At 37.8% G+C, this 24,897-nt stretch overlaps 1 protein-coding gene across 10 annotated transcripts in view; it reads right to left on the bottom strand.

Annotated features, from left to right (window-relative positions):
- CARMIL1 (capping protein regulator and myosin 1 linker 1) overlaps positions 1-24,897 on the bottom strand; it is a 342,024-nt gene that overhangs the window by 94,597 nt on the left and 222,530 nt on the right. For 8 of the 10 annotated variants that reach the window (XM_009204528.4, XM_009204523.4, XM_017957634.3 and 5 more), the window contains 7 exons: positions 20,152-20,163; positions 17,786-17,867; positions 16,920-17,019; positions 16,764-16,818; positions 11,730-11,902; positions 10,121-10,189; positions 7,223-7,316 (listed from right to left, as the gene is read on the bottom strand). In XM_009204528.4, coding sequence (XP_009202792.2) covers positions 7,223-7,316; positions 10,121-10,189; positions 11,730-11,902; positions 16,764-16,818; positions 16,920-17,019; positions 17,786-17,867; positions 20,152-20,163 — 585 coding nt within the window. The remainder of the gene's footprint in view (positions 1-7,222; positions 7,317-10,120; positions 10,190-11,729; positions 11,903-16,763; positions 16,819-16,919; positions 17,020-17,785; positions 17,868-20,151; positions 20,164-24,897) is intronic. The other 2 variants (XM_009204525.4, XM_003897137.5) reach the window with 1 other exon arrangement.

Below are 24,897 nucleotides of genomic sequence, written 5' to 3'. Positions count from 1 at the left end.
GAAAAAACAGTCATCTATTATATCAATTCATAATAAGAAAAATATAATATTACCTTATTTTATTCCCTCTGATGCTCTTCCTTTCTTTATGCATATCCAATTTCTAATCTATACCATTTTCCTTCTCCATGAAGAATTTTTAACATTTCTTGCAAGACAGATCTACTAGTGCTATATTTCCTCAGTTTTTGTTTATCCTAGAAAGTCTTTATTTCTCCATTACTTTTGAAGGATAATTTTCCTAGATACAGAATTCTAGGCTGCTGGGGGTTTTTTGCATCAACACTTTAAATATTTCACTCCACTTTCTTCTTACTTACATGGTTTCTGACAAAAAGAGTAATTCTTATCCTGGTTTCTCAATACACAGGTTTTTTTTTAGTCTACATTCTCTAAAGATTGTCTCTTTGTCGTTGGTTATCCACATTTTGAATTTGCTATACCTATGTGTGCTTTTTTGGTATTTATCCTGCTTGGTGGTCTCTGAGCTTTCTGGATTTGTGGTTTAGTGTCTGTTGTGAATTTCAGAAAATTATCAGCCATTATTACTTCAGATATTTCTTCTGTTCCTTTCTCTCTTTACTTTCCTTCTGGTATTCCCATTAGCTGCAAGTTTCATCTTCTATAATTATCCCACAGTGCTGGGATAGTCTGTTCTTTTCTTTTCTTTTTGCAATTCAGTTTGGGAAGTTTCTACTGAAGAATCTTAGAGCTCAATTATTCTTCCCTCAGCCATGTCCAGTCTACCAATAACCACCTCATCAAAGGCATTCTTCATTTTTGTTACAGGTTTTTTATCACTAGTATTTCCTTTTAATTTTTTTTTTCTTAAGAGCTTTTATCTCCTGCTTACATTATCCATCTGTTTTTATATGCTGTCTGCTTTTTCCACTAAAGCCCTTAACAAGTTAATCATGGTTATTTAAAGGATCTGATAATTCCAAAACTAGTATCATACATAAGTCTCGTTCTGATGCTTGTTTTGTCTCTTTCACACTGTGCTTGTTGCTTTTTAACATGCTTTGTAATTTTTGGCTGAAAGCTGAAAATGATATATCTGGTAATACAAATTGAGGTAATCAGCCTTTTAGTGTGAGGTTTTATATATTAACTGGCTAAGAGCTGGGCTCTGTTTAGTATTTGTTGTAGCTGTATGTGCCAGAGGCTTTGATTTCCTCTAGTGTTTTTGCTTTTGTATCCCGTTATTTTGGGGTTTCCCTAGAAATTCTTTCTTAATTACAATCTGTGTCTTGCAGTTTGCTCAGTTGTAATCCACTGTTACTTTATTTGATGTGGTGATAAGGTGTTAGGAAGGGGAAGTATTCTATAATCCTATGATCAGTTTTTATTTGTTTGTTTGTTTGTTTTTAAGTAATCCTGGTCCCTGGGCTATGGCTTTCAGAAATATTTCTTATTCTTTTTAACCCTATCCCTTATGTGAGACAGAAAGGCTAGAGAGGGAGGGTTGTTTAATTATCTTTCCCCTGTTCAGGTAAGATCCTACTAAAGTGGTTTCTTTGGCTGGTAGACCTTTGTTATTTAGAACAAAATGCTCTGAGTATATTTCAAAATAGTTATTTTCCTCTTCCCCCTGCCAGAAAAAAAAAAGGAAATTTCTCTCCAATCTTGACTGCGATAGCCTGATGGGACTCGAGGAAGTAAAATCATGAAAGGGTGGGGGTTCCCTAAAACTGGACCCCTAGGAGTTTTTAGCTCTCAAGCTAGTCTATGCTAAGACTCTGGCAATTCATCACTTACTGTTTACATGCTCCTATAAGTTATTATTCTACTAGCTTCTGCTCCTGGCTATCTTGGCTAGGATTCACTGTGATTGTCTGCACCTCCCTTTCCAGTCCCCAGTTTTCAGGGTGATAGTTTTCCTTGTGGCTTAAGTTCTTTGACAGATCTAAGGAAAGTCATTGATTTTCTGTTTGTTCAGGCTTTTTTGCTGTTTTGAGGATGGGAGTGATAACTTCCAAGCTCTTCAGAGTTCAAATCTGAAACCAGAAATCTAGTTTCTCTAGAATATGTCATTTTTTCAAAGCTGATTAGTATCCTATTGGAAATTATAAAGATATCTAATATTTTTATGTAGCTTTTCACAAACGCCTTTTCACATATACTGTGTCACTGGATCCTCATGGTCACCTTAGGCAAATTAATCTTCCTGCTCTTTGTTTTCTGTATCTGTAATAATAGAACCTACTGCATAGTTTTTTAAGGAATACATGTATTAATGTATGTAAAACATTTAAAACAGTGCCAGACACCCAGTAAGAATTATATATTGTCAGCTAAACCGTTATTACATAGTTTTATTTTTCCTATCTATATAGTTGAAAAAAAATAAAGTTCAGAAAAATTGAGTGACTTATTGAAGGTTATAGGAAGAGTTTAATTTTAAGTCAGATATTCTAAATTCAAATCTTGATTTATTTTGCCATACTACAGCTTTTCCCTCTCCCATCTCCAATCATATTGTCTTCTATTCAACATATGCCTAAAAAGTATTCAAGTGACCAGGCACAGTGGCTCACGCCTATAATCCCAACACTTTGGGAGGCCAACGCGGGAGGATTGCTTGAGTGCGGGAGTTTGAAACCAGCTTGGGCAACATAGCGAAACCTCATCTCTATAAAAAATTTGAAAAATTAGCTGGGCATAGTAGCATATGCTTGTAGTCCTGGTTGAGATGGGAGGATCACATGAGCACAGGTAGTTGAGGCTGCAGTGAGCCATGACTGCACCACTGCACTCCAGCTTGGGCAACACAGTGAGACCCTGTCAACCAATCAATCAATCAATGAAATATCCAACCATACACACCAGGCACTGTGCTAGCTGTGAGAATAAACAAGATGAAAAAATACATAAGCTCTGCCTTCAAATAACTCATAGACCATTAGGAGAAAAAAACATGGAGCCAGGTAACTTAAATCAATGTTGCAAGGCCAATGACAGAGAGGAGCACAGGAAATCCAAAGACCATACACCTAGGGAAGGAAAGGGCCTCTGAGAAGCCTTCCTAGATGAGCTGACACTTATTTCAATCTCAACAGACCTGCATGGTAGTCAGGAAAGAAAAAGGATGTCTGGAACATAGCAGGGATTCTCAAACTTTACAAACACCAGGAAAGCTTGTGAAAACACAAATGCGAAGTCCTACCCCAGTTTCTGAGGCTTAATAATTTGCTTTTTTCTTTGACAAAATTCAACAGCCCTTCATGCTAAAAACTCTCAATAAATTTGGTATTGATGGAACTTATCTCAAAATAATAAGAGCTATTTATGGCAAACCCACAGCCAATATCATACTGAATGGGCAAAAACTGGAAGCATTCCCTTTGAAAACTGGCACAAGACAGGGATGCACTCTCTCACCACTCCTATTCAACATAGTGTTGGAAGTTCTGGCTAGGGCAATCAGGCAAGAGAAAGAAATAAAGGGTATTCGGTTAGGAAAAGAAGAAGTCAAACTGTCCCTGTTTGCAGATGACATGATTGTATTCTTAGAAACCCCATCGTCTCAGCCCAAAATCTCCTTAAGCTGATAAGCAACTTCAGCAAAGTCTCAGGATACAAAATCAATGTGCAAAAATCACAAGCATTCTTATACAACAGTAACAGACAAACAGAGAGCCAAATCATGAATGAACTTCCATTCACAATTGCTTCAAAGAGAATAAAATACCTAGGAATCCAACTTACAAGGGATGTGAAGGACCTCTTCAAGGAGAACTACAGACCACTGCTCAACGAAACAAAAGAGGACACAAACGAATGGAAGAACATACCATGCTCATGGATAGGAAGAATCAATATCGTGAAAATGGCCATACTGCCTAAGGTAATTTATAGATTCAATGCCATCCCCATCAAGCTACCAATGAGTTTCTTCACAGAATTGGAAAAAGCTGGTTTAAAGTTCATATGGAACCAAAAAAGAGCCTGCATTGCCAAGACAATCCTAAGTCAAAAGAACAAAGCTAGAGGCATCACGCTACCTGACTTCAAACCATACTACAAGGCTACAGTAACCAAAACAGCATGGTACTGGTACCAAAACAGAGATATAGACCAATGGAACAGAACAGAGTCCTCAGAAATAATACCACACATCTACAGCCATCTGATCTTTGACAAACCTGACAAAAACAAGAAATGGGGAAAGGATTCCCTATTTAATAAATGGTGCTGGGAAAATTGGCTAGCCATAAATAGAAAGCTGAAACTGGATCCTTTCCTTACTCCTTATACGAAAATTAATTCAAGATGGATTAGAGACTTAAATGTTAGACCTAATACTATAAAAACCCTAGAGGAAAGCCTAGGTAATACCATTCAGGACATAGACATGGGCAAGGACTTCATGTCTAAAACACCAAAAGCAATGGCAACAAAAGCCAAAATTGACAAATGGGATCTAATTAAACTAAAGAGCCTCTGCACAGTAAAAGAAACTACCATCAGAGTGAACAGGCAACCTACAGAATGGGAGAAAATTTTTGCAATCTACTCATCTGACAAAGTGCTAATATCCAGAACCTACAAAGAACTCAAACAAATTTACAAGAAAAAACCCCATCAAAAAGTAGGCAAAGGATATGAACAGACATTTCTCAAAAGAAGATACAGCCAACAGACACATGAAAAAATGCTCATCATCACTCGCCGTCAGAGAAATGCAAATCAAAACCACAATGAGATACCATCTCACACCAGTTAGAATGGCAATCATTAAAAAGTCAGGAAACAACAGGTGCTGGAGAGGATGTGGAGAAATAGGAACACTTTTACACTGTTAGTGGGACTGTAAACTAGTTCAACCATTGTGGAAAACAGTGTGGTGATTCCTCAAGGATCTACAACTAGAAATACCATTTGACCCAGCCATCCCATTACTGGGGATATACCCAAAGGATTATAAATTGTGCTGCTATAAAGACACATGCACACATATGTTTATTGCAGCACTATTCACAATAGCAAGGACTTGGAATCAACCCAAATGTACATGAGTGACAGACTGGATTAAGAAAATGTGGCACATATACACCATGGAATACTATGCAGCCATAAAAAAGGATGAGTTCGTGTCCTTTGCAGGGACATGGATGCAGCTGGAAACCATCATTCTCAGCAAACTATCGCAAGAACAGAAAACCAAACACTGCATGTTCTCACTCATAGGTGGGAACTGAACAGTGAGATCACTTGGACACAGGAAGGGGAACATCACACTCCGGGGCCTATTATGGGGAGGGGGAAAGGGGGAGGGATGGCATTAGAAGATATACCTAATGTAAATGACAAGTTAATGGGTGCAACACACCAACATGGCACATGTATACAAATGTAACAAACCTGCATGCTGTGCACATGTACCCTAGAACTTAAAGAATAAAATAATAATAATAATAATAATTTGCATTTTTAATGAGTTCCTCGACACAGGTCAAAACAAAAGAGTTGGCCAAAGATGAAGTAGGAAGTGTATAGGAGGTAGATTCTGAACAGAATTTCCTGCTGTGTTACGGAGACCCGGCTTTATTTATCCTGAAAGCTACTAGGAAGGGATAGAGTGAAGATTTTAGTCTGCTCAGATTTACCATGAAATAGGATGGCTATTTTTTTTATTGCAACATGTAAAGCTGACAAGAGGAGGTAAATGTGGCAATAATCCTGGTAAGAAATGATGAGACTTGAAGGAAGGTATCCATAATGGGAACAGAGGGAAGAAAAGCTAATGAAGGGATTTATGCTACGTGATGGTAGACTTGCTGATTGATAAGCTAAGGAAGAAATGAGAGAGGAAAGTCAACCCTGGAAGACTAGATGGAAGGTGGTAACACTGTGATCTGAGCAACTCCTTCATCAACTAAGATGGACCCTAAGGTTAAGGAAACAAAGTTACCTATGGGGTAAGGGTTCAGGGCCAGCTGGCAAGGCAAATTTCTAAATTTCTATAGCTCTAAACACCCTAACAACAGGAACTATCAGATCCCTTCTATTCTGATTTACAACCCAGACAACTACGACTCTGACTGGACAGAGGGCTAGCCTTACATTCTTTTTTGATAAGTAACTGCAGACCTGAAACTAGTTTCAGCCAGTGTACAGAGGCTGCACACAAACTGTCTTCGTGTACTATAGTTCTAACATAAAGAACCAAATTCACCCTCATTTTAATGCTAAAACCTCACCCCAAAGTGAATATGAGATGTATGTTACATATGTTTACCCATTGCACATGCACTCTGCTCCCCTCATAAATATGTGTAGCTTCTACCCAAGCCTGCTGAATATGTACAACTCGACTGTATGATGCAGGCCTTGTGAGGCATAAAACTCAAACTGCCCTTCCCTTCTTTGAAGAGAGGAGCACATTCAGCACACACTAGAGGCTGTCTCTTCTTAGTTTGCAAATCATCATTAATGAAGCTATCCTTTCTAAAATTTAGCCATCTTGGTGGTCTTTCGGATGACATCACCAAGGAGAAAGAACAAAGCGGGAGGAAAAGTTCAAAGATTCCTCAAATAATATCACAGTGTGAGTGGAGCAGGCTTCTTCAGATGGGAAATATTTGAGCACATCTAAAATGCAGAGAAAGGTGGCCATAGAAAGAGAAGGATGAAGATATGGGAGAGCAAGGGAATGATTCAGAGGTTTCTAGCACAGGGCAGAATAAGGGAGTCAAATGCACCACGGAATGGCTGGGCTTTGAAGTGGAAGGTACCTCTGAGTTTGCCAGTACAGAGGCAGGAATGGGTGTGGATTTATATACATTTATAGATGAGGATGGTAAAGTGAGAGCTCAGGAATACACTAAATTTCTTGATGAAGACAGAAGAGAAGGATCCATCTGTTGAGGATGAAGAGGAGGGAAGCTGTGCAAACTGATATTCAGTTCCACACACTTCTCCGACAGCCAATCAGGAAGTTAACTATACTTTAACTATACTTCAGCTCCGGCATGTTGATGTTGTAAGAATGTTAATTTATTCCACTTAAATTGCATGACAAGCTTTAGTGTTCCTTAGTTTACTCCTCCCCCAGTCGTGCATTACCCCAGCTGTGGTCACAAGAACGCAAGACAATGTGAAAAAAATAAAATAAAATAAAAAAACTTTGTAAAATAACAAAGTATTGTTAATACCTTCAGGAACATAACCACAATTTAAATGTGAATTGCTTATAATTAAGCTACTGATTCTTTAATACCTTTTGCAGAGCCTCTTCTGTTTTTTCAGGGTTTGTTTTCAGGGCTTGAGAAGCATCATACATAGGAATTGGCATAAATCTTAACGTGTAGTTCCTAGAAAAAGGAGAAAGTAATATACTTATTTAAAAATAACTTCCTATTACCTTAATTAGTACTCTTTTTTTTAAAAAAAAAAAAAATCCAAAAGGATAGCTGTAAGAGTAGCTTAGAAAATTCCAAACCACCAGACCATTTAGACCACTAGATTGCAGATTATCCTTTGTAATAACCACAGGTCCAATACCACAGGCAACCACATTAATTCACACTACCTACAAAACTGACACAACTTTGAGGAATGCAGTTTTGTTGTTTTGCTTTTAGTTTTGGATTCCATCAAGGGCAGAATTTTCACACTAGGATTGAAAAGATGAACAGAGGGCAAGCCTAGGGAAAGTCCAACATCAACTTGCTACATGGGTTTTAGTAACCAATAGACCTGACTGTACCTGGGTCCCCACAGTGATTATGTGTGACAACCAGCCCCAAACTGGTAGAAGGAAAAACAGAAATAAAAACAAAACATTTGCTTGCAAAGCAAGCCATTAGCGCCCACAAAACAGTCTGTTAAGTTTCTGGGCTCCATTAAATGATGAGGTTCAGCACACATAGGATTGTCTCTTTTAAAGCTGCTAGGAAAGGGTCTGCTGCCTGGCTAAACACTCTGACCTCTGCAGGTCCTTTCAGCTGGAGTTCAAGAGCTGCTGTCCACCAGGCTCTAGAAACCAAATGAAGCAACTGTTGATTGCTGTATATTATCCCATTGCTACTGGCAGGCCTATTAAACACAAACATGCAGGAGTGAGCCATTTTTGTGTGAGGAAAACACACAGAACTCTGAATCTGGTCCCTGGCCTTTGATCTCGACTCTGCTGCAAACTGCTATGTGCTGAAATGACCATTAACACCTGCTCACCTACCACAAACTCCAGTATTAGAGATGACTTCTGTCCTCCACCCCAAAATGCATCTGTCCATTTCTACAACACGGTGTTCAGGAAGAGATCAACTTCACCTTGGGCTACTTGGTAGCAACTGGGACATTAAAATTGCACAGTCAGCTGCCTTGTTTTAGGACTCTAAACTATCAGCAGCACTCACAGTGTGCTTCTGGGGCATATTTAGATGACATCTATTGGAAGAATAAATTAGCAACTAACTCCTAAAATAAGGTACTAATAAAGAATAAATAATAAAACCATCAACTTAATAGTAGCAGTCTAGATGGACTACTGAAAAAAAAAAAAAATTCACCCAGTCCAACTTATAAGGTAGCTTCATGTAAAATAATCAGACAAACAGAAAGTTGCAATTTCTATAGCTCTGATTTTTAACTTAGCTTTGTTTTAGCAAAATTGTTTTTGTTTGCCTTCAGAAAATCCAGCCAAATGAAACTAAGAGACAATATGTCTTTTTTATGGCCTTCACAAGTCTTCTTTCCCTCATCCAATTTTTATCATGTTACAGACCAGCATAGTTTATTTAAACCAAATGTGATTTTGAAGCATTGGCATCTTGGAGCAGAGCATACGTAATCGACTGTGATCAAGGGAGTGTGACAGTCTATCTGGAAATGTTGAGTATTGGTTGTCCATGCTCCTGGCTTCTTCCAAACACCAGCCTGAGCTGGCAGTCTACAACATCAGGGTGGCAACTGTGCTGTCAGCATCCAGATGCAGGGTAAATAAATGTTTCCATTTGGGGTTTTGTGGTGCAACAGGAGTAACCATAGGGGGGTCTACAATCATGCAGTGGCAATGCTAAACTGATGGTCTAAGCTGCTTAACCCCTATTTAGTGATGGCCTGGGGTCAGTACAGAGAAGGCGCTGAGAGATGAGTCTCTGTGATTTTGTAGTGGCAGTAACTTTGAACTCCTGGCTAAAGTAGAGCCACAGGATTTAGAAATGGAAGGGACTTGGAGATCATTTATCCTAATCCTCTCACTTCATGAAAAAAGAATTAATCAGAGAGATTAAATGACTTGATCAAGATCATAGGCTTGTGGGTGACAGAACTGAAGACTGAATGAAGGACTCCTGATTCCTAGTCTAGGGTTGTACCACAATACCATGTCAGGCATGAGAGGCCCTCCTGGGAGGCCTCATATATACAAGGAATCTGAAAAAACACAAAATAATGAGCATTTCCTCCCCTTTCCCAGGGAAACGGCTTCTATGCTATCGGCCCCTTATTTTTCACCCATATTTTATAGCCTCTCATTTTTAATGGTATAAATCTGCTTTGTTCACTTCTGTCTTTATAATACAATATGAGGACTGAAAAGCCCAGAAAGAACCACATTCCTAGTTTTACTTTCAACTAGGTCTAGTATTATTTTCTCATTTAGTTTACTGGGAATGTAAATTCAACAATAAATAATAACTGCAGGCTTTAGTTACTGAAGTAATGAAGAAAGTCTTTCACAGTAATGACACAACTTAGCCCTGGGCTTACCATTTATCAACTTCATCTTTATTTTCTGGACCTCAGCTTTCTTCTCACCAGTGAATTCAAAGGTGTCACAATAGGCAAAAGAACAAGACCCAGTACAGATTGTGAAACCACAAAGGGGAAAGGAAACAAGGCAAGTGTCACACAGCCCCTTGTTTAATTTTCACGACAGTGTGGTGTTTTTAGCAGAACAGGCATCTGTGCCCTCATTTCATACATAAGGAAACTCCCACCAGGGAAAATTCAATGTCTTCCAAGATCCCATAGCTGGTTAGCTGTAGACTAAATTCAGACCCAGATCTTCTGATGCCCAATAAACAGTTGCTTCTGTTACCCCACAGATAATACATATACCATTGGTTTTGTTTTTTTATTTTCCTAGAAAGAAATCCTAATTCAAACTTACTTTTCCATAGCAACAGCTATATCCTGAAAGCCTTGTGCAGTGATGTTGTTCTTGTCCCATATTACAGTCCTGTTTGAAAACCAAATCACATAAATGATCAGACACTTAGAGAAAATGATTCTCACATTGAATATAAACCTCTTATAGACAGCACTGTCTAGATATTTCAGTACAGCCACATTATATGAGCAAGGAATAATGTTCATCTTCATTTCTAACAAAACAAGGATAAGCATTTCCCCCAATATTATATTCGTAACACATTTACCATGCAAGTAGTGTGGAAAAACTGTACTTAAAAGCAATAGCACATATATTAACTTACTATTATGTTATCTAACTTTCACTAGACAGAAAACTCTAAATTCCAATATTTCTCTGATATTCTCCCAATAATATTCTCATATTTATGTCTGAGGTGGAAGCTTTTACAAAAGATGCTAACCAGTTCCATGCCCAATATAAAGAATTTCAGCTACTGAGATTTTCCCCCGTAAACAGTAAAACACTAGTGTTTCTAAAACACTAGAGAGAATCTGTCATAGTTCCTTGTGTTTTCATTACTTCCCTGACATGGCTTAATTAGTAATCCTAGGAATTTCCTCACTCTGCTGGCAAAACATCAGTTACTATAAACAGGTAATGTTACTGATGTTACCTGTTTATAGTTTGCTTATAGTTTTGTTTGCTTTTTAAACACAAAATGTATTTGGAGAGAAAAATACTACTTTACCTTCAGAATGTGTATACTTCAGAGATATTTAGGATTTGTCAGTTCACCCTGACACATAAAATAGCTTTTATTTGTCTGGATGATCCCAGCCTCACAACTTTCACTGCCTTCCCTTCCTAATCTCGATGACCTTCTTTACACACATACTGACCTTCAAAGAAACTGCTGCAGATTTTGGCTTTTGGCTTCAGTTTAGACAGAAAACTCAGACTTTTATGCCAGAGAATAGAAAAACTTCATAAAAGAGCCCTTGAGGAGCAATGTGAATTAACTCTTCATTCACCAGACTGTTGACCTAGGTAGCAACTCCAATCTCTCTGAATGATGGATGGCAACGAGTTAACAGTGGATCTAGTCCTTGAGAAAAGCCACACTTAGGAAACATGGAATAAAACTGCTAAAGAGAACAGCTAGCACCCAGTGTGAGTCTGGTTTTGAACCAGCAGACCTTTCGTGCCCCTTGTTTCTAAGTCTTTATATTGGCAGGGATGAGCAAGGGGGTTAAGACCTTGCGCTCACAGCAAAGCATGGGCTCTGCTCACTTAGTGCTGCCTACAAAACCCTCGTAGCTTTTCACTGCCTTTACCCACACACTGGTCAGCTATCAACACTGATGTGAAATAGGAAATCGTGGCAGTTCTCAGTCAGGTTCTACCTTTACAATAGAACTATAAGACAACAGACCGAAAGAATCACGATGTCTAAATTTGGGAACACCCTCCTCATTATTCTGACAGAAGTCTTGACATTGTCACCTCTTCTCAGCTGGCCTCATGGGAAGCTCAGGTCCCCTTGGGCCCAGCGGCTCTGCAATGCTTGCTGTTCAGAATCTGCTCCAAGCCTTCCTCATGAGCAGGGAGGGCAGGATCTCCCTACCTGAGCTTAGTGTTGATCTGCAGTGCTTTGGCCAGCATCTTCGCTCCCATGTCCCCCATTCCGTTCCCGCTAATGTCCACTTTGGTCAGGGAGGTGTTGCTTCCCAGGGCATTGATGATGATGGTGACTTCAGTCTTGAGTTTCGAGTCAGCCAGGGACAAGGACTGCAGAGGCTGTGGAGCAAACAACATGCGGCACTCAGCAGTCTCATCAAAGCAGCATCCGCTCTCCACGATACATCTCGTGGAGAGTGACAGGGGATGGACCCACTGCACGTGTCTGATTTTAGAACTGCTACCTAAAAGACACCCATGGATAGAAACTGAAGGTTCTGGCACAAAATGGACCACTGGAGTCAAAGATGGAGAACTTGTGTTTTAATGCTGAATACCTACCACTTCTCTCTTAAGGGAAGCCAGGGAAAGACAAGTAGGCTGACAAATGCCAGCTTTAAGCAGAGGATAGGATGAAATTAAAAAAAAAAAAACCATAACATAAAAATTTCTCAGCTTTAGTATGATCACCCTTTATACCCATTTTATTTTTATACAAGGTGAAATGATACCTTAAAATACTAATAGAGGGCAAATGCAAGATAAAAGCCAGCCAGGATTAATAATAGCTGACAATTATTGAACAATTACTATGTGTAACCACCATTTAAGCTTTTCATGTGTATTAATTCACTTAATCTTCCCACTAACTCATTACTTAGATGCTACTGCTATCCCGTTTCCCAAACCAACAAACAGAAAAGTTAGGTGACTCAACCAAGGTTACATTGTTAAAAAGGACCTGAACTAGGATTCAAACCCAGATGTACTGGTTCCAGATTTCATGCTCCTAACCTTATACCACATCTCCCTATTAGCTTATTGCAGATCTTTTTGATCATCACCCTTTAATTTTACCTTTTTTTTGAGACAGAGTCTCGCTTTGTGAGGAATGTACAGGCTGGAGTGCAGTGGCACAATCACCACTCACTGCAGCCTTGACCTCTTGGGGTCAAGCCATCCTCCCCACTCAGCCTCCCAAGTAGCTGGAACTACAGGTGCGTGCCACCACGTTTGGCTCATTTTAAAATATTTTTTTTGTAGAGACAGGGTATCACTATGTTGCCAAGGCTGGTCTCAAACTCCTAGGCTCAAGTGATCCTCTCACCTTGGCTTCCTAAAGTGCTGGAATTACAGGCATGAGCCACCGCACCCAGCCTTAACTTTAACTGTTAAGTTTCAATCAGAAGATACATCTACAATTCTTTTTTTAAGTCAAACTTGTGTGTGGCTTTTTTTTTTTTTTTTTTTTTTTTTTGAGACAAGGTCTTGCTCTGTCCTCCAAGCTGGAGTGCTGCAATGGCATAATCTCGGCTAAATGCAACCTCCACCTCCCGGGTTCAAGCGATTCTCCTGCCTCAGCCTCCCAGCTACCTACCACCATGCCTGGCTAGTTTCTGTATTTTTAGTAGAGACAGGGTTTCACCATGTTGGCTAGGCTGGTCTCAAACTCCTGACTTCAAGTGATCCACCAGCCTCAGTCTCCCAAAGTGCTAGGATTAAAGACGTGAACCACCACACCAGGTCTTGTGTGACCTTTTTATTTGACCATAAGCTGTATGGTGAATCCAAACCAGCCCACTCATTGTCCATTTAAACCAGATATTGAAAGCCACTCAGCCTAAAGGCAGGTTTTGTTTGTCCTGCATGGTATCTGACCAAAATAATAATAATAATAAATTAATAGAGCTTCCTACTTACACCCAGCTCACTTTACTAGTTTATGTTGCGTTCCTAGCCCTGTGGACATTTGAGTTTGCATTCCTTGATTTAAGCCATAACTTACTGAAGTGGGGTAAGAATTCCAGGTTAACCAGGTTGAACCAATGTGGCTCTAAATGTCAGAACTCAGACTTCCCTGGGAGATCTGGATGTCTCCTGGGTTGCGTGGAGTGCTCTATATTGTCCTAGCCATACTAAACAAATTGTATGGTTATTGCATAAGCAGTCCCAACATTACAGGAAGTAGTGATAGAAGCAGCTTCTGCAGTAATCTATGACCAAGTTCCACAATGGCCTGGGGATTGGAGCTCTCAAGGTGTGCCTGGGTGGTCTACATGACAGCCCCCACACACAGCCTGGGGTTTATCTATGTCTACTCAACCACTTAACACTGACTACCAAAGCAACATCTGTGAGAGGTTCATCTACCAAAGGGCTACAGGAGACAGAATGAGGGTGTTGATGGTTTCAAGACTCAGATATCAACAAAGCATTATTTTATGCATGTGGTTGGTACCAAGAGACAATATTATCGTCCTTATCATCCAAATTTACCATGGCTTTCAAAGTTAATACGTTTATGGTAAAATCAAAAGGTAATGCTGTATTAATCAGAATCAAATTTATAAAAGTTAAATGGCCTGGTAAGTGCTAAGGCAATTAAAACCTGGGCCAAAAAGTCTGCATGCATTTAGACTCAAGTGGGTTTAGCTTGGTTTCTTCAATTTTCTTAACATCCTACATACAGGTAAGCAGAAATGACAACTAAAAATGCTTCAGGCTCAGGAAACTTACTGTTTTAAAGAAAAACAAACACAATATGCTTTTAAAAAGATGTAATCACATCTTTCATCATTTCAATAATCTTTAATATTGGAAAACTGCCAACTCTCTGAGCTATCAAGCATCAATTCCAGGACTATATTCAAATTCTAATACACCCCAGTTAATACTTAAAAATAATAGATAGTCATTAATGTGAACAGAACAGCCTGAACTGCATGCATATTTATAAGGTCATCCCTTCTTGATTTATTGTACTTCTGTGTAACATTACTATTTGAAATCTTACTATTTCTTTTTCATAGCTGAACATGCTTAATTTGAGAATCTGTCTCCTGGCTACAGGCACTCCCAGGAGAAACACATCCTGTTCTGCTGGTTACAATATGGGTTCATATGTATAATACTTCAGAACAAACTCCCTGTCATCTTGGCCCCTCTATGTTACTGTCCCATGACTCTGGGTGCAGCAGCCTGAAAACCACTGTCTATAGAGGAAGGTGACACTGGAATCCACCAGCATCTAGGTTTTTCAACTGAACATAATGTACAATACTGGGTGAATAAGGTATTCCATAGGCTTGTCAAAGAACAAGCTCTACAAACACCAGGTCAGAATGTAAAAAGCAAAGAGATTACTTTTTTAATAGGTAAAACTCATAAATAAATAAAACAAAAAATGATCCCAATTGTACCAAGTATCGATAAAATTTTTATCATCACAAGACTCATCTCCTAATCATTTCAAATTGTTTTGCATATTACCGATTTAAAAGTAGAAAAAAATAGAAGGTAACTGCTTTCTGAAAAAGCCATCTACTTTTCAATGGCAGGAACATAAAAAGCTTTTCATTGTACAGCATTACGAGCAACACTCTATTCACACTTCTAACTTGACAAAATTCACATTCATAAAGCAAACTTCATCATCTGCAAATATGGTTTTAGGTATATTTTAACTATTATCTTTAAGTAACAGACTTCCAGAATTATAGATGGTTTGAAGAACCTCACGTAATGACCAAAACATAAAATTTATATACTTTTAATAAAAATACAAATTTTCTTAAAGTATGTGTTAAGAAAAAAAAACATTTTGGGGTGAATATTAAGTATAATTACATAATATTAGCTTCTGTAATCTGTTAAAACTGGGCCAATACTGGAAAATCAGAAACTCAGACAAAGCAGAGTGATGCAAAGTCAAATTAAATATGTAAAGCAAACAGCATAAACTCTGAGAAGTCTAAATTACATTCTAATTATATCCCTAATTTCAATAACCCAGCATAAGAGCAACAAAATGTGGGGTTTATTAGCAAATGAGGGTAAGGAGAAGTGCTAAATTCATTAAATAATAATGAGATTCATTTTCTAGCCCACAGGTTGAAAATTACATGCACAATGAAGAGGAAACAGAACAGAATTTTCTCCTGCCCACCAGCTCAGAGCCCCGCCAAAGAAGTGGGGGCAACGGCAAGTGAGGAAGTGTCCAGTGTCCATCCCTCCTGGTCTCTTAGCTTTCACAGAAAAGTCAGCTTACAGCTGTAACAGAATTTGCTATTCCCTGGTATGAATTCAGAAGGGAAAATTACACTTTTTCAAAATGTGACATACTCCACATGATTAATATAAAAATCACCCTCATGACCTACAAAGGCAGCTATTACAAAACACTAATAATATAACTCTTCATAGTAGGAATACAAACTGATCTGAGTTTTAGGAACTGGAAAAGCTGAGTCTGGTGACCAAATAGGACTTTGAGAGGAAAGGGACAAAATTGTAAAGAGCATCAGTAAAGTATAAGGTGTAACACACCAGCTCTAAGTTAAATGGATTCATGGTAGACTGCTTCTTACTTTGTCCATAAAATAACTTTTCTTTCTCCTAATCCATTTTAAAGGGCAGCAAAATAAGATACTATTTGAAATTAAACTTCTTTACCCTGAACTAAATTTTGGTCAGGAGCAACTAAAGGGAATTAAAAATACAGAGCGCTACTAGACTTCAAGCAGCAATTAAAGATGAAAGAAAACTTCCTTGGTCTCCTATAATGCCACATAATTATTAGATGAAATTCAAATTAGCAATATGATATTTCTCAGCATTATATAAGGTCATGAAGTCAACTAGATTGTAAAAATTCATGCCTGCAGATTAGATTATTAGCTAAAGTTAGGAAGTAGTAAGGCTAATTAAAAGATAGGCCCAGGAGTCAATTTATACTTCTTTCTATCTATTAGTGACAATCTTCCTTTAATTGACAGTGAGTTGAATGAAGTAAAAAAGTGAGTTTTTAAATACATTCTACAACTCTACTAAAGCATATTTATTCCATTTTTAAAAGGTAATGGAAAATGTACACATTGATAACACTATCTGAAAGGATTTCAGAATTAATCCAGTAGAAATAATCAGTAAGAATGGCAACAAACAGAAGATTTTAGTAAAAAATGTTTAACATAATACTCACTGATTCTTCATCTTGAATCATCTGTACTAAGTTGTCCAATACAGGTGTCAGATTTCTAAAGAGATTTTAGAGATGTGGACAGTGGAATCAAATCAAAAGCTTTCAGGAGGTTGGTTATTTTCATCATTGTCATATAAAAAAATTCAAAACTCTTACTTGGATTTCATATTATTAAAATTTTTGCCTAACGCCAGGTGTTGTATTGATCTGTTTTTACTGAGCCACACTATTAAGGTAGATAGGTCAGATTCTAAACCTGGAAAGAATCAGAGTAAATAAAGCATCAAAACACATGTGTATAAATTAATTCTCAGCTGGAACACAATTAAGCAAAGGTGACATGTAGTTGGATGACTTCCTTTACCTTCCTGAGGGGCCTGGGATTCTAATCTTTCATTTTCAAAGGCACTCTTTGCTCTCTTTTCATGTCCTATTATTTCACAGGGATAAACTCATTCTCTACAAAGACTTATCTAAATCTGTTATACAATCAGTGGCTAAACCAAGTCAGCAGGAAATGGGATGAATAATGGCAGAAAGTTTCATCTCTCCCCACCACTCTGTTAGAGAAGATTCCAACAAACTGTTCACTAGGGGGTAAGTGGAGTTAAAGTTGTCTATGCAAATTTCACAGGTTCATACTAACATGATACTACAATCAGCAGAAATGAAGCTAATGAAATAAGCTTCTGAATAAATAAACAAGAGTACAATTTTATTATCAGCAAGAATGCAAAAAGTTGGGCTCAGACCTTTTTCAATGTACTGGTGATATTTTTGTAACTGAGTTGTTTTACTGCATAGACTTTGCATAGTTGGCCACAGAATCAACTTAGTAAGACTCTGGCACAGTTTTATTCTACAAATAAATCCTATTGTTAAATTTAAAAGCCCTATTAGTTAAGAAATAAAATAACATTTTTATTAAGGTATGTCTGGATTTGGGTAGAAGATTATTTTCCCCTTATTAACTTGCTTCAAAAAATATTTCAGTTTCGTTTCTTTTCTGATACCTGACTTACCATTGTCGGAGATGTCTAAGCTGGTGATGTTGTGTATTTCAGCAATGCAACCTTCTAATACTTGAGCACCTCCTGATCTCAGCTGGAGAAACACAAACCAAACACAGAGTAAAGTCTTCACTCTACTGGAAGTGTAATCAAAATATTAAAAATAGGAGAGATAGTCAGTCTTAAAATAAACTTAGTACCAAAGAAAAAGTAAAAGCTTATCAACTCCAAAGAAGCCTATCACTAGCCATTGCTGCTGTAAAGAGCCTATCACTAGCCACTGCTGCTGTTTCCTGTGCCACATGATCCCACATTAAATCCTAAAACCATTAGAAAAAAACAAAAGAGAAACAAGATGACCACCACGCAGGCCACTATAATAGCAAAGCAGTGTCAACCCGGAAGAACTTCTTCATTTCTGACTTTTGGAAATCTAATAAATTCATTGTATACATGAGAAAGTTACTGTTTTATTTGACTGTTACCGATTCCAAGGTATAAACTCTCCACCCAACCAAAGGAGACAATAAAGACTTACTTTGATTGTCAAACATTTCAGGAAGGACCCATCCCTACCTGTTCTAAGAAACGAGTGTGAGTTCTCACTAATAATTAGCTAACTAAAGATGACTGCAAAATGATTTGTAGAAATGCTTCGAGTCATGGAGGGAAAAATGTTGAATTAATATAAAATATCATTATGATGATTATTTTAGAGCAAAACTAAGTGCAAATGATTATTCTCACTTCATTTGCAATTTTATTTAAAAGAGAAAAACAACCTGAAAAACCCAATACAGCACTTTTCATCTTTTCCTATGAAACCAAAGCATATTTTACAGGAGTCATAATATCTTTGTATTTTCCATTCAGCAATATTTGTTGAGTTCCTACTCTGTGCAAGACACTGTGAAGGATGCAAAGTTCCCTAAGCTGTGGCCCTTTTGCTCAGTAAACTTATTATCTAATGAGGAAAAACAAACTATCATTTATTGGAAACCTGTGAACCAAGGAACATGGCAAGTCCTTTACTCATGTAGGAAAATTAAAATTTATAAAAATGTTGACAACAAATTTACAATACAAGGTGCTATTTTCCACATGTCTAGGTTTTGATGTAAGAATTAGAAGAATCCTCATTTCCCTATTTTGGATGCAATATTTTGCTGTTCCTTGGATAGAACTTGCCAACTTCTCTGGCTTTTTGTATGGTAAGCAGAGAGTTCTGCACAGATCTTTGAGAATGCTCTCTATTCAGAAGAATTTCGGTGGGGATGTTTACATTCAGCCATTCTTACTTTTCTGAGACAGTATCTCATTGTGTTGCTCAGGCTGGTCTTGAACTCCTGGGTTCAAACAATCCTCCCACCTCAGTCTCCCAAGTAGCTGGAATTACAGGCATGTGCCACCGCATCTCGCCATTTCTACTTTTTAAGGTGACAGATTGCTCTAAGGTGAGCTCTGAAGTAGAGTATTGCAGAGAGGCAGACCTCTCCAAGGGACTGGTTTACATACTTCAGGGAAACCAAAACCAACTTCACAGCTGAAGGGCTTCTAACCTGTGTGTGAAGCTATTGTCAGGAATGAGTGGCGGGCCCATTTCACTACACCTGTTTGTTTTCTCAGGAGCTCTCCAGCTTACCCAAATGCCCCATCAGGCCTGTCTCATCATGACACCTGGACATCTTCCCCAGCACCTTGCTACTCAAAATCTGAGATGAATAAGTACAGAAATTGAGTGTAAAAATTTTTAGAAACCTTAGTAGTAAACATTTTAGATCTGTTGTATCTAATCATAAAAATTGGGGGATTGCATATCTCACATCTTTCTAAATCTTTCTTGTATTTTATTCTTATTATATTTTATAAAGGTATTGGTTTATGATAGATTGGAAGTTTAAAAAACATAAAAATTTATTTACTACAGATAGTTCTGAAAAGCATGGCTCTTGGTCACAGCTTGTTTAAACTTGAAGAATTAAATGTGTACATACATTATGTCAAAGCTAAAACAAGAACTAATTTAAGTAAACACTTCTCCAAAAACAATTTGATTTTTAGAGCAAGAAAAAAGTATGCTTTTGAGAAGGTAAGTGTAAATGCGCAAGTCTTTACAATTTCATATTTGCTGAGAGTTATTTACTCGTTGAGAAATAAAATTTCTGTTAGAAAATGTCTATGTTCTATCATTGTAAAGTATAGTAAAAATATTCCATTTATAGAAATAGAAAATATAGGTAACATTTAAAGGTTTAACTTTGCTTATACATACTCCTTACTGATAATATTTGCAGCATATATACATAAAACATATTTTCCAATACTTAAAAAATAATCAAATGTATCAATATATTCTAATTGATTCATAAAGTACTTACACAATGGCCAAGCTAATGAAAGCCCAAGGAGAAAAAACAGAAAACATTATCAGCAGTATGCAAAACAAGAATAAAGAAGAAGCTAAAGTCTCTATCAATACAAAACGTAAAAAAGCAGAGAGTCAGGAAAAATACTTCTAACTAAAATTTGCTCCCAAAACAAAAATTTAGATACAAAAATAACTGCGCTTCAGTTACCAAGAACATTCAATTTAAGTCACAGGTTATTAAATGTTTAAAATTCTCCAAAAGCTAAAGCTTTCCCAAAACAGTAAAAGCTTTTTCATTACTGTAAATGAAAATCCTTTTAAATGAATTTGCATAATTAGAGGTTGTCTGCATGTGTGCATGTAAAACTGGTTTTTAAATTACCCTTATTTGGATCCCACACACTAGCATTATTTAAAAGAAAGCAAGATCAAAGAGAAGTAAATGTGACTAAAATGACGAACACTTTTTGAACTGTTAAAAATAAAATCACATTTCTTTCAAGAGAGTAGTATCCTCTCACTCAAGGAAAGTGGAACATTTCTGATCTTACTCATTACTAAGGAAAAAGTAATATCAAACACTCAAATATCCATAATGGGGATAAGGACAGCAAGGAAAATTAAAATCTAGAAGGAACTTTCAATAATTTACTTTCCTTCCTTAATATCATTTATCATTTAAAAAGATGCAGCAAAAATATAAAATGACCCCCAAATTATCTACTATTCTTTCATAGGGGTTCCAATAGTAATTTTTTTAAATTAATTTTTATCCTGGGAAATTTTCATACATAAAACTGAATGGTATAGGTTTCTCCAAGGACAGAAAAAATGATTAGACAACATCCAGTTCATAATGCCCACTTTCTAGCAGGATTTGATGCCAAATAACAATCTAGTACCTAAGAAGGATGTATATAAATACAGTTGTTTTCTTGTTTGTTGGTTTGTTTGTTCGAGACAGACTCTCACTGTCTCCCAGGCTGGAGTGCAATGGCACAATCTCGACTCACTGCAACCTCTACCTCCTAGGTTCAAGCAATTCTCCTGCCTCAGCCTCCCAAGTAGCTAGGATTACAGGCGTGCACCACCATGCCTAGTTAATTTTTGTATTTTTAGTAGAGACGGGTTTCACCATGTTACCCAGGCTGGTCCTGAACTCCTGACCTCAAGTGATCTGCCTGCCTTGGCCTCCCAAAGTGCTGGCATGACAGGCGTGAGCCACCATGCTCAGGCAAATACAGTCATTTTCAAGGTGCAAATAGGTGCAGATATTCATTGCTTTCATATATGCATCCTGTCACGTGAAACATTTGCAATTCTGCACTCCATACCTGGCCTAACAGGGAAGTGATAGGTGAGGGGAACTACAATGATGCTTGCCTCAAGGTTGGTCGAATGATTATCAAACGGAATGAAACTGTAAAAGTTTCTATTCAATTGCTGCAAAACTCATTACAAATGTCAGTATTTGATGTTCTTTTTTCTACTCATCATGAATTGCAATAAACTGTAGGATCATCTTCAGAAAAGTTTCCACTTCAAGAAACTAACTCCCACACCCAGGCCTGCAACTAAGCCACAACTATAATTAATTGCCCTTTGCATCTTCTCTGAAGTATTAGAGATTTTTGTCTCTCATTTGGAGGGAGATTAAGTTTGAAGAATTTAGTCCCATCATTTACCAATTCTTCTCTTAATGTATAACTATGAAGTTATAAGATTTTTAAACATATAAGAATGCACATGGCCAGGCACAGTGGCTCAGACCTGTAATCCCAGCACTTTGGGAGGCCGAGGTAGGTAGATTACTAGAGGTCAGGAGTTTGAGACCAGCCTGGCCAACATGGTGAAACCCTATCTCTACTAATTATATAAAAATTAGCCGGACACAGTGGCATATGCCTGTAATCCCAGCTACTCAGGAGGCTGAGGCAGGAGAATAGCTTGAACCCTAGAGGTGCAGGTTGCAGTGAGCCAAGATTGCACCACTGCACTCCAGCCTGGGTGACAGAGCAAGACTTCGTCTCAATTAAAAAAACAAAAGAATGCATAGATCCATTGCCTCTCTTCAGATACTTGGGTACATGGGAAGAATACTCATGAATGACAATATCACTACTGCCATATAAAATGGTTTTGAAGCTCTTCAGAACTAACCTAGAGGGCAATGGAGTACACACATTTCTCTGAACATCTGTACTGACACTAAATCCTAACCCTTTGAGAATGAATAAGGATCAGCCACAGGCCATCCTGAAGCTAATCTGGCCATGAAGTATAATACTGTCTTGTGTCAAAAAAATCAGGTTTCAAGAAGAATTTGTCTCACCAATAAGCTGATGAGAGTAATCCTTATTGAAAGATGTAAAACAGCTTTGAAGGCAATTCCCAAAAATTTTTTGGTAAAGATTGAATATTCATAAAGCTGCTAAATAAAAATTTTTAGAAGGGCAATACTGACCTATGATACCAATTCTGACATTCCAAATAAAGCTCCTCCATCGCAAACCTTTTACACCCTAGATGATGGCTCACATATGCTGGGCTGGCGTAGTGACATTGTGCCAGACGCTAGCATTGAAAACCATTATTTCCATTCAATAGATGAGCAACAAAGGCTGAAAGAAGGTGAGTCACCTAATAAGCCAAGTAAGTGAGCCATGTTTCAAAGGGGGCCTTTTGATTCCAAAGTGCTCACCCTTGGCTCACTCTTTTGCCTCCCATAACTACTTTGAGTCATTTTCCCATACAAGACAGACTCCTTTTCCATACTAAAAGACCAAGGGAAAGAAACAGAGGTGATGATGTCATTAATGCAAAATGCCTTAAGGAACATAGAAGTTTTTTCCTATAAGTATAGAAGTTACCTGAAAATGTAAGGTTAATTTCAGTGCTTATTACCTTAGTTATCACAGATCCAAAAGACTATAGACCAACATTTTAGATTTAATTTTCCAAATAACAATGATGTTTGTATTGTAAGAAAGCAACTCCATACGTTCTAAATACCCACAGGGCACTTTTTTTTTTAATAGCATGAAGTGTAAGTCTCCTCTCTCATTCAAATTAATGAGTGTGAAATGCCTATTTCAGGGGAATAAAGAATACCCTGAGAACTACGAGCCAACTTATTAGGAAAGGTGAGAACGAACAGTAAAGGAACCAGCATATGGCAAAATCAAAAATAATTTGCTTAAGTTATTCTAAGCTCCCTGTCCAAACACTTTTACTTCCTACTTTAAGACTATTTTCCCTTTCCTCCCAATAATCTCAACTACCATATTTTACCATCATTTATCCTCTATAACACTCATACTAATCTGATTTTAAAATCCATCACTGGATTTATTCCTCCTACCAGGAGAAGAAATAAATCTGGGTCAAAAATTATTTACAGTAGCCAGGCGCGGTGGCTCACGCCTGTAATCCCAGCACTTTGGGAGCCCGAGGCGGGTGGATCACGAGGTCAGGAGATCGAGGCCATCCTGGCTAACACAGTGAAACCCCATCTCTACTAAATATACAAAAATTTAGCTGGGTGTGGTAGCAGATGCCTGTAGTCCCAGCTACTCAGGAGGCTGAGGCAGGAGAATGGTGTGAACCCGGGAGGTGGAGGTTGCAGTGAGCTGAGATCACGCCACTGCACTCCAGCTTGGGCAACAGAGCGAAACTCCATCTCAAAAAAAAAAAAAAAAAATGAAACTGCAGGACTGCAGGACTGCAGGACAAACCCTCCCTATCCGTCTCCATCCCCCCAACCCCCGGCCCTCCCCACCTCCTCCCCCAACCCCAGCAGGATGATCAACACCTGCCAGCCGAACGCTCTGGACCTTGACTTGTCCCAGGTCTGCCAGCCCCTCAGCCTGAGTAAGTCATCCTCAGAAAAGTAACTTCCCAAGATGACAATGGTATCAAGGAGAAATTTCATTTCTTACCACCTTTTGGATTTTAAGACTAGATTTATATGATCATCGGGAAAAGTCAAGGGCTGAAGCTGCTATGATTTTGACTGGTATGCTAAGAGTGGAGAGGGTTTGTAGTTAAATAGAGAACAGGCAGAAAGAAAATATACATATTCATGATTTTAAACTTCTGTGATAGAAAGAGCTTCTAAGAGGATTACATAAACTCTGCAATATCAAATACAGATGATTAAAGACTCAAATAGTTAACACTCAAAGTGTCAAGCATTCCAGCATGAATTATATTGGAAATCCAAACACTTTTGGGGGGAGATATATTATATCATGAAGAGAAGTAAACTGAAATCTACTTAAATGTGGACATCTAGGCCTAAGAAACAAAATGTGATAAAATACTATGACATAGTTTAGAAAAATAATTTTGTGTTTTACCAACTTTCATGAGCACCAACATAACATGTGACTTTATAAATGTGGTCGCCAGTACCGTGATTCAAGTTGTAAGTGGGGAGAACATGGTACTACAATACTTTTAAGACTTCCCCATATCAGCAGTATCAATTTATCATATAATGCATAAGTGAAAGGCCAAAATGAAGTTGGAATTATCATAACAATACTGTTCAATCCCATCATCAGAGATTAACCATTTGACCTGAATTCCTGGCTTCATTAAAAAAAAAATTATAAAAGATTAAGTCTACTAGCAATTAGGTTGAACTTTACGAAACCGCCAATAGTCTGCAATTTTTGACATGCAAAATATCAGTTTTATACAGTTCTTCTACTATAACTATCTAAAAGTTATTCTCAATAGATCACAAAGGAGT

The sequence above is a fragment of the Papio anubis genome, chromosome 6 (assembly GCF_008728515.1).
Source record: "Papio anubis isolate 15944 chromosome 6, Panubis1.0, whole genome shotgun sequence".
NCBI classification, from domain to species: domain Eukaryota; kingdom Metazoa; phylum Chordata; class Mammalia; order Primates; family Cercopithecidae; genus Papio; species Papio anubis.
The sequence above is the reverse complement of the archived record's forward strand: the minus strand, read 5'-3'. Positions and strand labels throughout refer to the sequence as shown.